The 13,904-nt window shown below is 36.9% G+C and overlaps 1 protein-coding gene across 2 annotated transcripts in view; it reads right to left on the bottom strand.

The window, feature by feature from the left end:
- Positions 1–13,904, bottom strand: part of ERAP2 (endoplasmic reticulum aminopeptidase 2) — a 51,481-nt gene that overhangs the window by 3,274 nt on the left and 34,303 nt on the right. For both annotated transcript variants that reach the window (XM_085014105.1, XM_085014106.1), the window contains 4 exons: positions 4,972–5,128; positions 4,291–4,475; positions 1,372–1,533; positions 716–856 (listed from right to left, as the gene is read on the bottom strand). In XM_085014105.1, coding sequence (XP_084870231.1) covers positions 716–856; positions 1,372–1,533; positions 4,291–4,475; positions 4,972–5,128 — 645 coding nt within the window. The remainder of the gene's footprint in view (positions 1–715; positions 857–1,371; positions 1,534–4,290; positions 4,476–4,971; positions 5,129–13,904) is intronic.

The raw sequence follows: 13,904 nt of genomic DNA, 5'->3' as shown, positions 1-13,904 counted from the left end.
GAAAAGGAATGGCTGAACATCTTAATCTTAGCAGGAGGTTTTCTGTAAGAAAAGACAATGCCATCCCATACATTCCAATGAAATCTAATCATTGATTTTTCTGGGGCTATTTTAGGTTCAGGAACACATTGGAGTGAGCTCTAGTTCTCCCTGAAGTTGAAATTCTAAAGATCTATAACTGATCCAGTTTCCAAGGGGGCTTCCAAAACACCTCTGATTGAATTTCTTTTAGCCACTCTAAGCTTTCCACTGCAACACCTCCCAAGAAGAACTGGGAGTAGGGATTAGCCCTCATCAAAATTACTGAAGTTCTTTCCCTCTAAAACAACAAATAATGTTCCTCTAAAACAACAAATAATGTTTGATGCACTATCCATGGCTTCATTGGCTTCTTCTGGGCTGGAGAGAGAGCTAGACTGGGGAGATGGGGTGGTTATGACTGGATTTAACTCAACTCATTCTTATTCCCAGCAATTCTTCATTGCCTGAGCTGAGTAAGAGAAATCTGCTTCTCATTCCTTCTTTTCATTCCTTTCCCTTATACCTGGAAAGGCTAATCTGAGCTAGTGAATTTTACAGTTGATAGACTTCTTCAAACCATTTGAGTAAAAATGATATAATTTATATGCTGTAAGGGACATGTGATTACACTTGGTTTTAGGCAACCGAGATATCTGGGTGGAAGAACACACATTGGCCCTAAACAAATACCAACCTTTCAAGGAGATGGGTCCAATTTTCTTTTACAAAATTCCAGGCTAATTGCTGCCCCTTTGGATTTCTGGCAATCGCGTAAAGAAGAGATGCCAAGTCCTGTGTCTTGATAACCTTTCCTTCCATTCCTAGATCAATTAATCTGGAGAAATAAAAACCACTTGAATTTTCATGGTATGTACTACATAATGGAAATTAACACTGGCGACCAATATATTAAAAGAGAGAAAAAAAGCATGATAAAAATATAATGTACCAAAAACCGTGATAAATTCTCTGCTGGCTAACATTTTTTAAAGAGTTTCAGTTAAGCTTTTACTTTTTTCTAGCAGTGATGCTATTCATTTATTATTTCAAAAAATCTTTGATTAGCATCTTATATGCAAGAACGTGTTTTTGACAATAATTTTCCTCCAAGGTTCTACATGTAAAACAGCTCTTTATCTAATATCACTCACAAGATTAATACCTAAAGAATATCTATTTTCACTATTTGCATTTTATCAGTATATCTGATATATCTTTTTGGAAGTAAAGTCAAAACAGTTCAATTCTGATTCAATTATTATGATGTCTTTGAAACGGGCTGCTGAAATTTTAGCAACTTCCTCGAATATGTGTAAATTTACTTTTCGCAATTTGGATAAATTCACTTACTTTATCAACTTCTCCTGATGTTTGCTGGTTGACAATGCATAGAGAATTTTGTTTTTTTCAGCACCTGACAATGAGAGTCCATATTGTTCCAAAAGGTAATTCCATCCTTCTGTTGTTTGAGCACCCACAGAATACACAATCTTTAAAACATCAGTTGGGATACTGTAATATTAAACACAAAAGTAAAAAAAAAAAATTATTAAAGAAAAAACTCTTATTATGATTTTAAATTGCTATAACAGAATCACCTCTGAGTTATTTCTAATACTCAGCATATTAAATATTTTTATGGCAAATTTTTATAAAAAATATTTTATGTAATTTTACTTTGCAAATTATTTGTGGTTTTCTTCCTACTGATGATCAATGTCAGCAAAGATAATGGTCATAAAATTTTAACCTACTTGGAGATGAAAATGGAAAGTTGATGGTGTGATAAAAGAGATGACTTCTGAAATATAAAAGCACTGGTTTATACAGACTTCTGTCATTAAATAGCCTATATTGGTGCTATACGATTTTTTAAAAAAGATTATTATTTGCTTCTTTATGTCACGTTAAGAGTATTTTCTAGCAAGCCTGTCTGAGGGTTATCTGACTCTCTAGGTCTAAAGAACTGTAATTTTGTACAGTTGTTTAAAGTTCAGTCATTTTACAATTCTTTAAAACTGATAAGATGCAGTATTATTATTTTCTGTCCACCTAAGGAAAATACCACGGTTTGGGGCGTTTATTGTCCGGTGGGATATTAACTAGTTTTAATTCTAATTGGGCTATGATTTTTAATCCCAAATATCATTAGCTCAATAATAATTGATATATTGATGGCTTAGAAAAACTACAACACAGAGAAGTGGAGATGGGACAGGAAATATTTATCATGCAAAGACCATATGGTAGGGATGGTATTAGTCTCTGTACAACTTATCAAAAACTATCAAAACTATCCAGTGAGATGGAAAAATTATCCTAATTTTTAAAAATTGGAAATAAAGCTTGAAAAGGTTAAGTAACTTGCACCAAGGTGACATGCTAACCTTTCAGAAAGAGGATTTAGAACTATAATTCTAATGCTATGCTATTTCCATTATACTATATGTACTTAAATATTCCAAATGCCTTTAAAACATAAAACAAAAATTAAGTAATTAAATTATAACCTACATTTTGATTTTAGTATATTTTACTGTACAAATTTATGAAAATTGGTAACAAATAAATTGTAAGTTCCTTCAAAGCAGGATGCATAGTTGTTTTGCTCACTGCTTTATCCTTGTCACCACCAGCAATGACTGGCACACAGGCAACATACAAAGCATTATATTTTGAATTCATGAATTAATGATGTAAATAATTAATCTATAAAAGGAAATGTTCCCTTAGGATTAATACTAGTGCTCTTGGAGTTTAGAAAAAAGAAATCTGCAATATTTAATTATGTATTCTTATGTACTAGCACAAATGAAATTTATGCAGAATTTTTTCATAGGAAGAGCATCTTATTCATCATGTTAAACCATCATATCTATTGGTCTTGGGTTACTATAGATAAGATCATCCCTCTTGTAACTAGCATAAGGACAGAATAGTATTCTATTGTGTTAAGGGGCAGCAGAATGTTTATGTTTTAGTCTCACTCATATACTTCATTCAAACATGAACAAAAAGAAGAGAAAAATACAGCTAAAAGATATATTTTTTCGTGAAACTGATTTTAAACTTAAATCACAGAGTGGAAAAGTCCAAAAGGAAGAAAATAAATTACTTTTTTTTAAAAGGAGAATTCAAACGAGATTTCAAAAAGCTCACTGAGATCTAGTTATACGGAGAAAAATTATGATAGCATGTCATAATTTGGCACAGGGAAAGTTGACACCACTACTTTACATGGTACTAAAGTTGCGAAAATTTCTTTTCCATTTAAAAAAACAAATTTTCCTTAATTTACATAAAGATTTAATTTCTCAAAACATCCAACCCTAGAGTCAGAGTTTTAACAGTAACAATACAAAATCATGTATTGGACAGAAATCAGTGCTTCAATGAAAAGATTAAGGGGTCTTTTCACACCTATGGGTTGCAGCTTCGAAACAGAACTGCAGCATAACCCATTTGATCACTGGGCATCTTTCTGATTATAACAACCAGAATCAATTTTGCCACATAGGAGTTCCCATTATGGTGCAGGAGAAATGAACCAGACTAGTATCCACAAGGATGCAAGTTCAATCCCTTGCCTAGCTCATTGGGTCAAGGATCTGGCATTGCCATGAGCTGTGGTGTAGGTCATGGACAAGGCTCAGATCCCACATTGCTATGGCTGTGGAGTAGGCAGGCAGCTGCAGATCTAATTCAACCCATAGCCTGGAAACTTCCATATGCCACACATGCAGCATTTAAAAAAAAAAAAAAAAAGGAATTTTGCTACCATATACATCCTTCAGATGGTCCAAATCATCAGTTTCTTATCAAAGTTGAAACTTGGTGCCAAGGCTTGATCTGCAGTTTGGTATTAGTTAATGAGGAAGTAAACACATTAAAAAAGGCATCCCTACTTTTTTTTTGACTTTCATCAACTAATCACAGGTGTTCAGATTACATGTATATTTCATATTGCTTTTTATCTTTAAAAAGCATAATTCTTAGAGTTTGGGCACCCCATCCCCACTTCCACCCTCTGGCAATCTTTCTGGTATGGAACTTTTATTAGCTCTCCCCTACAGCGACCTAAACCTCATTTCCCACAAAATCTACTGAGCACTTATTATGTGGGAATATGAAACAAGAGTATGTAATTCCTAGTCTGTTTTTTTTTTTTTCTATCCTCACTAAAAGGTTTTAAATCTAATGTCTTGCATGATCAAAGACTTTTACATCAAAGTGAAAGGAACAAAGAATAGGACAGAAGTCTAGATCTACTTTAATTTTCCACTGGATTCCATCCATTGAGAGAAGAGTTCCGTTGCCTTCCGGATGCAAGGGGCATAGTTCAGGTAACAGGCCAGCTTCAAGAGAGATGAGCGAAGCCTTCTGTCCCAGACCGAGCCCTCGTCGCTCCAGCTTTGCATGTCAATCACTGGCTTAAAATACTGGAGAAGGTAACACTGCAGAGATCACGGGGTGGTTTATACAGAGGCTAAATATAGTTCTTAACACAGCTAACATTCACCCGTCTAAAGGGCTCAACTCTAAACTGTCTGCATGAACCTTTTTCCAAACATAGAACTACTTATCTTTATATCTTGCTTCTCTTTTTTTGGCCCCCACCCACCAGGCTTAAGAAATAGAGTTAGTTTCTCCATTAGAAACACAACTTAAATACCTATCATAGACGGGAACATCAATTAATATGAGGCAAAATCACCTTAGGAGGAATGTTTTGGTCATGATCATGATACCTAGCTCTTAGGATGGGGATGACAAGTAATGAGGGACATCCAGCCATTAGGTGCTGAGGTGTTGACTGTGCTGTGCCATCAGCTGGTTTCCTCAGGTTCTCCAAGATTTAACCCCAAGGGGTCACACAAAGCAGAATAAGACTCACTGATCTTCTAGGCACTGCATATTCTACTTCGTGAATTTTCTGAAAATGATACCAACCTTAAGATTTTCAGTGATGTCTGAAATATTCCTTCTGTCCATGGTGTGGTAAAAAGATTCCAGGTAATCCAAACCCTGGAGAAGGGCAGGGATGCTTGTTTCATGCTGGAGATAGTGAGTCAGGTCAAGGGCTTTGTCTAGGGTCAACCTTCCTGCACTGAGGTATAAGACAAATGTCAGTGATTTGTGCATGTCTTATAGTTCTCCATATTGTCAATATTAAAACAAATATGATTTAGATAGCAATAACAGAGGCAGTGCATTATATTCAGACCATTTGGCATAAATCCTTGCTCTGCCCCTTGGGCAAATTATTTAATCTCTCTGGATTTCTGCTGCCTCCTCCATGCAATGGAGTAATAATGGTATATACTTGAATCCTACTGTTTTAAGGGTGAAATGAGTTAATACAGATGAAGGACTTAGAATAGTACTTAACATAAGTGAGAGGTCTGTGAATGAAATCAACATTAGCTAACAATATTTAGCTCCAAATTAAATCATTTTTTTTCATATATTCTGTCATTCTCTAATTGCTTGATTTGTGGGTTTGAATTATTCCTGAAAGTGAATTTGGAAGTTTGAGGACAGGAGCATGTCTTTTCTTTTTTAGAAGCCCTTCCTAGAGCCTAACAGTGAAACAGCAGTTATTCTGAGTGGGACCTAACAAGTGTTTTCACTTTTTAAAGGAATCTGCTTAGATTCTAAAGTGATATGCCTTCTCTGCAATTTCCATTAATGAGAAGAACAAATAACAAAACTTCTATTCTGAATACCAAAACGTTAGGGGATCATTCATAGAGGAAATAAATCATTATATTGTCACCTTTGTAAAGTGGTTCTCACATGTTTTTATGTGAAGACTTGTGTCCTCACAGCATCTATAAGACATTCTTGCCAACACCCAACTCCCAGGTTAAGCATAATAGTTAGAGAGATGGGATTAAGATGGCAGAATAGAAGGACTGGAGCTCCACTTCTCTCCTAAAAACAACAAAAGTTACAACCAAATCTGAGCAATCTTCAACCTAATGGACCAGAAACTTTCAAAAAGACATCCTACTCCAAAAGACAAAGAGGAGGCCACATCAAGGGGTAGGAGGGGCGATTACATGATATAAGCAACCCAATACCTCCCAAGTGGGAAGCCCCAAGGACTGGAATTTAACTGTATCACAGAGACTCACCTATGGGAGTAAGAGTTCTGAGCTCCACATCAAAGTTCAGATCCACATGTGGGGATCTGGCACTGGGAGAAAGAGCCCCTGGAGCATCTGGCATTGTAGGACAGTGGGGCTTGTGAGCAGGAGCTCCACAGGACTAGGGGAAGTTGGAGACCCCATTCTTGGAAGGTACAACAGACTTTCTTGTGCACTGGGTCTGAGGGCAAAGCAGGGTCTCCATGGGAATCTGGGTTGGGCCTGGCTGCAGTTCTTGGAGAACCTCCTGGCAAAGCAGGGGTGAATGTGGCTTTTTGTGGGGGAAGGACATTGGAAGAAAAGCTCTTGGGAATCTTCATCAGTGTTTGTATCTCTGGAGGTGGCCATTTTGGGAAAACCTAGCCCCACCCATTAGCGCTGAGAAGCCCCAGGCCAAACAACAATTCAGGTGGGATCACAGCTCCACCCCTCAGTAAACAAGCTGCCTAAAGACCCCCCAGGCACACAGCCACCTCTAATCTCACCCAGACAAAGCCCCACCCACCAGAGGGTTTAGAATCAGCTCCACCTACAAGTGGGCAGGCATCAGTCCCTCTCATCAGAAAGCCTACAGCAAGCCCCCCATACTAACTTCAGACATAAGGGGGGCAGACACCAGAAGTAAGAGAGGCTACAACTCTATTATCTGTAAAAAGGTCACCACACCAAAAACCTATAAAAATGAAAAGACAGAGAACTATATAACTCAGATAAGGGAGAAAGAAAAAAAATCCCAGAAAAACAGCTGGGAGTTCAGGTGATCAGGAGATTCTCAGCTTCCAGGAAAAAGACTTTATACTGTTGATGCTGAAGATGATGCAAGACATTGGAAATAAACTGGAGGCAAAGATGGATAACTTACAGGAAACACTGACCAAAGAGATACAAGATATAAAACTTAAGCAAGAAGAGATGCAAAATACAACTGAAATAACTGATATTAAAAAATTCATTAGAAGCAGCCAACAGCAGAATACAGGAGGCAGAAGAACGAATAAGCGAGGTGGAGGACAGATTAGTGGAAATCACAGATGCAGAAGAGAAAAGAGAAAAAGATTGAAAACAAATGAAGATACTTTCAGAGAATTCTGGGATGACGTTAAATGCACCAATATCCATATTATAGGGGTGCCAGAAGGAGAAGATAGAGAGAAAGGGATAGAAAAAATATTCAAAGAGATAATAGCCGAAAACTTCCATAACATGGGAAAGGAACCACTCATTCAAATCCAGGAAGCGGAATGAGCACCATATAAAATAAACCCAAGGAGGAATACACCGAGACATGTATCAATCAAACTGACCAAAATTAAAGACAAAGAGAAAATCTTGAAAGCAGCTAGGGAAAAGAAACTAATAACATACAAGGGAACCCTGATAAGGTTATCAGCAGATTTTTCAGCAGAAACTCTGCAGGCCATAAGGGAGTGGTATGATATTTTCAACGTGATGAAAGGAAAAAACCTCCAACCAAGATTACTTTACCCAGCAAGGCTCTCGTTCAGATTTGAAGGAGAAATCAAAAGCTTCACAGATAAGCAAAAGCTAAGAGAATTCAGCAACACTAAACCAGCTTTACAACAAATACTAAAGGAATTCTCTAGGCAGAAGAGAAAAGGCCACAACCAGAAACGAAAATATCATAAATGACAAGGCCTCACCATTAAAGGTATATATACAGTAAAGATATGAAATCATCCACGCACAATGATGCCACCAAAAACAGAAATCATGAGAAGAGGAGTGTACAAACGCAGGACACTGGAGATGAACTTGCAATTAAGAGACCAACAATTTAAACAATCCTGTATATATATAGACTCTTATATCAAAACTTCAGAGTAACTGCACACCAAAAATCTACAACTGATACACAAACAAATAAGAAAAATCAACTCAAATACAACACTAAAGATAGTCATCAAGACAGAAGAGGAGAGAAGAGAGAAGAAAGGAAGAAAAAAGAGCAATAAAAACAAATCAAAAGCAATTAATAAAATGGCAATAAGAACATACATATCAATAATTACCTTAAATGTGAATGGAGCAAACACCCCAAACAAGAGACATAGATTGGCTGAATGGATAACAAGATCCATATATATGCTACCTTCAAGAGACCCACTTCACTTCTAGGGACACATACAAATTGAAAGTGAGAGGACAGAAGAAAATATTCCATGCAAATGGGGATCAAAAGAAAGCTGGAGTAGCAATACTCATATCAGACAAAATAGATTTTAAAATGAAGAATATTTTAAGGGACAAGGAAGGTTACTACTCAACGGTCAAAGGATCAATCCAAGAAGAAGATATAACAATTTTAAATATCTACACACCCAACATAGGTTCACCACAATATATAAGGCAACTGCTAACAACCTTAAAAGGACAAATCAACAATAACACAATAATAGTGGGCAACTTTAACACCCCACTTACAGCAATAGACATCATCCAGACAGAAAATCAATAAGGAAACACAGGCCCTGAATGAAGCATTAAACCAGATGGACTTAATAGATATTTATAGGACATTCCATCCAAAAGCAACAGAATACACAGTCTTCTCAAGTGCACACAAAACTTTATCTAGGATTTATCACACCCTAGGCTACAAATCCAACCTCAGTAACTTTAAGAAAAGTGAAATCATATCAAGCATCTTTTCCGACCACAAGGCTATACAACTGGACATCAACAACAAGAAAAAAACTGCAAAAAATACAAACACGTGGAGACTAAACAACATGCTACTAAACAACCAATGGATCACTGAAGAAATCAAAGAGGAAATTAAAAAATACCTAGAAGCAAATGACAACAAAGATACGACAATCCAAAACCTATGGAATTCAGAAAAAAACTATTCTAAGAGGAAAGTTCATAGCAATACAAGCCCACCTCAGGAAACAAGAAAAAGCTCAAATAAACAAGCTAACTTTCCATCTAAAGCAGCTCGAGAGAGAAGAACAGACAAGACCTAAAGTTAGTAGAAGGAAAGAAATCATAAAGATCAGAGCAAAAATCAATGGAATAGAAATGAAGAAAATCATGCAAAGGATCAATGAAATGAAAAGCTGGTTCTTTGAAAAGATCAACAGACTTATCAAGAAAAAAAGAGAGAGGACTCAAATCAATAAAATTAGAAATGAAAAAGGAGAAGTAACAACGGACATCACAGAAATTTAAAGGATCACAAGAGACTACTATATGCAACTACATGCCAATAAAACGCAAAACCCAGAAGAAATGGACAAATGCTTAGAAAACTACAATCTTCCAAGACTAAATCAAGATGAAAGAGAAAAGATGAATGGACCAATCACAAGTACTAAAATTGAAACTGTGATTAAAAAACTTCCAACATGGAGTTCCTGTTGTGGTGCAGTGGTTAACAAACCCAACTAGGAACCATGAGGTTGTGGGTTCAATCCCTGGCCTTGCTCAGTGGGTTAGGATCCGGCACTGCTGTGAGCTGTGGTGTAGGTCGCGAACATGGCTCGGATCCCGCGTTGCTGTGGCTCTGGCGTAGGCCAGTGGCTGCAGCTCTGATTAGACTGCTAGCCTGGGAACCTCCATATACTGCGGGAGTGGCCCTAGAAAAGGCAAAAAGACAAAAAAAAAAAAAAAAAAAAAAAAGAATTCCAACAAACAAAAGTCCAGGACCAGATGGCTTCAAGGCGAATTCTATCAAACATTTAGAGAAGAGCTAACACCTACCCTTCTGCAATCATTCAAAAAAATTGCAGCGGAAGGGACACTACCAAACTCATTCTATGAGTACACCATCAGCCTGATATCAAAACCAGACAAAGATACCACAAAAAAAGAAAACTACAGGCCAATTTCACTGATGAACATAGATGCAAAAAACTTTAACAAAATACAGCAATCAGAGAAGTAAAAGAAATAAAAGGAATCCAAATTGGAAAGAAAGAAGTAAAACTATCACTATTTGCAGATGACAAGATACTATACCTAGGGAATCCTAAAGACACTACCAGAAAACTATTAGAGCTCATCAATGAATTCGCCAAAGTCGCAAGATACAAAATTAATACACAGAAATTGATGGCATTTCTATATACTAACATTGAAAGATCAGAAAGAGAAATTAAGGAAGCTATCCTGTTTATTATCGCATCCAAAAGAATAAAATACCTAGGAGTATACCTACCTAAAGAGACAAAAGACCTGTCCTCTGAAAACTCTAAGGCACTGATGAAAGAAATCAAAGAGGACACAAATAGATGGAAAGACATACCATGCTCTTGGACTGGAAGAGTCAATATTATCAAAATGACTATGCTACCCAAGGCAATCTACAGATTACCAAGGACATTTTTCACAGAACTCAAACAAAATATCTTAAAGTTTGTTTGGAAGCACAAATGACCCAGAATAGCCAAAGACACCTCGAAAAAGAAAAATGGAGCTGGGGGAATCAGCCTCCCAGACTCCACACTATACCACACAGCAACAATCACCAAAACCATACGGTACTGGCACAAACACAGAAATATAGATCAGTGGAACAGGATAGAAAGCCCAGAATTAAACCCATGCACCTAACAGCCAACTAATCTGTGACAAAGGAGGCAAGAATATCCAATGGCGAAAAGACTGCCTGTTCAACAAGTGGTGCTGGGAAAACTGGACAGCCACATGGAAAAGGATGAAATCAGAGCACTCCCTAACACCATACCCAAAAATCAACTCCAAATGGATTAAAGACCTAGATGTAAGACCAGACACTGTAAAACTCTTAGAGGAAAACATAGGCCAAACACTCTCTGACATAAACAACAGCAACATCTTCTCAGAGCCACCTCTTAGCGTAATGGCAGTAAAAACAAAAATAAACAAATGGGGCGTAATTAAACTTAAAAGTTTCTGCACAGCCAAGGAAACCCTAAACAAAACAAAAAGACAACCCACAGAATGGGAGAAAATCTTTGCAAATGAATCGACTGACAAGGGAGTCATCTCCAAAATTTATAAACGCCTCCTGTAGCTCAATACCAAAAAACCAAACAACCCCATCAAAAAATGGGCAGGAGATCTAAACAGATCTTTCTTTGGAGAAAGAAGACATACGGATGGCCAAAAAACACACGAAAAGATATTCAACACCACTCCTTATTAGAGAAATGCAAGTCAAAACCAAGATGAGGTACCACCTTACACCAGCCAGAATGGCCTTCATCAACATGTCTACAAACAATTAAGTGCTGGAGAGGGTGTGGAGAGAAAGGAACCCTAGCACACTGTTGGTGGGATTGTAAACTGGGGCAACCACTGTGGAAGACAGTTTGGAGAGTCCTCAGAAAACTAAAAATAGAACTACCATTTGACCCAGCAATCCCACTCCTGGGCATCTCTCCAGGGAAAACCATGACTCAAAAACACACATGTACTCCAGTGTTCATTGCAGCACTATTTTCAACAGCCAAGATGAGGAAACAACCTAAATGTCCATCGACAGAGGAGCGGATCAAGAAGATGTGGGATGTATACACGATGGAATATTACTCAGCCATTAAAAGGAATGAAAACCCGGCATTTTTAGGAACATGGATGGACCTAGAAACTATCGTGCTAAGTGAAGTCGGTCAGACAATGAGATGCCAACATCAAATGCTATCACTGACATGTGGAATCTGAAGAAAGGACAGAAGGAACTTCTTTGCAGAACAGATGCTGACTCACAGACTTTGAAAAACTTACGGTTTCCAAAGGAGATAGTTTGGGAGGTGGGGGGATGCGCTGGGGGTGTGGGATGGAAATCCTATAAAACTGGATTGTGATGATCACTGTACAACTATAAATGTAATAAATCAATTGAGTAATTAAAAAAGGCATAATAGTTTGATATGTAAACAAATTCCAGAACAAAGAATGTCTCTGTTAAATTTTTCATTAATATAATGCCTTACCTCCTTCAGGCTTTTTTTTTAATTTGAAATTCTCATGTAAATTGAGAGAACTGAAACTAGAAAGCAGTGAAATTTAAAAGAACCAACTTTTATTATGACAATACTCTTCGCAATTAGAGTGACATACTGCTGTAAAGCAGATTTATGGTAAATTTCCCAAAAGTTTCTTCTGAGGACAGAGGGCTGAACCATATGCTCTATGATTCTATGGTCTGCTATATTTTTTAAAACCCAAATCTACAAAATGTCACTATCCCAACATGCGTAGTAAGTATCATAGTATATGGTGCAGTTGATAAGTACAAATATAGGCATAACTTTTGCAATTTTAAATGTTAAATCCAGCACAAAATTCATTCATTACTGTGCTCACGTTGGGGAAACCAATATGAAACTGGTTGAGAAATAAAAGAAGAATTGGCTGCTTTGTTTATGCCCATTTAGACTTTCCTAGAAAGACAAAGTGTTTTCTTTCATTTTTCTCATGCATCATCAATGGAATAAGAAGTAGAATAAATTGGATTACAAGGTCACCAACAGAAAAAAATATTAAGAAGCAAGTGGCATATTATGCATCGTAAGCCTTTCCTATTCCGAGAATTACTGACATGTACTTGCTTTACTCGATGTGACATATTATTTCCTTTCAGATGCTATAGACTGTACTGTACTTACAGGATCAGCAACAGGAAAGAACTAGGTATTATATTCTAGGGTTAAAATTTTAAAAAGAATGCTTAACACATAAAAATCACTTTATATTAGTCCTTCCTTTTGGGTCCAGCCCAATTAATTTTTTTATTAAGGAATGCCAATATTTACCTACTTAAAACTTTTAAAATCTTAATATTTAAGATGGACTCCTTTTTACATAGTTATTAATTATTTAATAAAAATCCAGCCCCTCACCTGCTTTCTGCTTCAATCAATGCACAAAATGTTATCTGCATGTCTGTTTAAAGATGAAACCAATATATAAGCATACATTTCAGCCCAACAGGAAAAAGTCTGTATCTACTTACTTGTATAAAGTTTCAGCTAAATGGTACTTCTGTGAAATAAACTGTATCCCTGAGGAACTAATTTGGGGCTTCTTTTTACGGTGTTGGACTAAAAGAAACAAATAGTTTATCTGGGGAGTTCCCGTCGTGGTGCACTGGTTAATGAATCCGACTAGGAACCATGAGGTTGCAGGTTCAATCCCTGGCCTTGCTCAGTTGCCGTGAGCTGTGGTGTAGGTTGCAGACGTGGCTCGGATCCTGCGTTGCTGTGGTTCTGGCATAGGCCAGCAGCAAAAGCTCCGATTAGACTCCTAGACTGGGAACCTCCATATGCCATGGGAACGGCCCTAGAAAAGGCAAAAAGACAAACAAAACAAAACAAATGTTCATCTCTAAGGAAATTATGGTTATCATTTTAGTTCCACTCAACTCAGAGAAGGTCTAAGTTTTAAATTACATTTAATAAGTATTAAAACCCAATTAAAATGAAGATCCATTCCTGGGTCAAATTTTGTCTCCAAACTAAGAAAATAAATAAAGTTATCACTGATCACTTCCTTTAACTCTTGAATAGATATTTCACGAGGCAGGGAAGGAAAAGATATGCATTATGGGGGAAGAGTAGCAACTAAAAAAATTTAGATGTATTATGCAATTTTAAAATTGGTTCTTTATATAATTACTTTTATTATAAAAGTAATAAAAATAATTACAAAACAATTGGAAATTAAAGAAGAAGGGGGAAAACTCATAATTTCACTACCCTACACATTCCCTAATAGCACTTTGGAATA

This window comes from Sus scrofa, chromosome 2 (genome assembly GCF_054392235.1).
Source record: "Sus scrofa isolate SSC_HxYL_T2T_F1_AM1 chromosome 2, Sscrofa_HxYL_maternal_Yorkshire_Landrace_v2.0, whole genome shotgun sequence".
Lineage (NCBI taxonomy): Eukaryota > Metazoa > Chordata > Mammalia > Artiodactyla > Suidae > Sus > Sus scrofa.
Note: the sequence above shows the minus strand (reverse complement) of the source record. Positions and strands in the feature narration are given on the sequence as shown.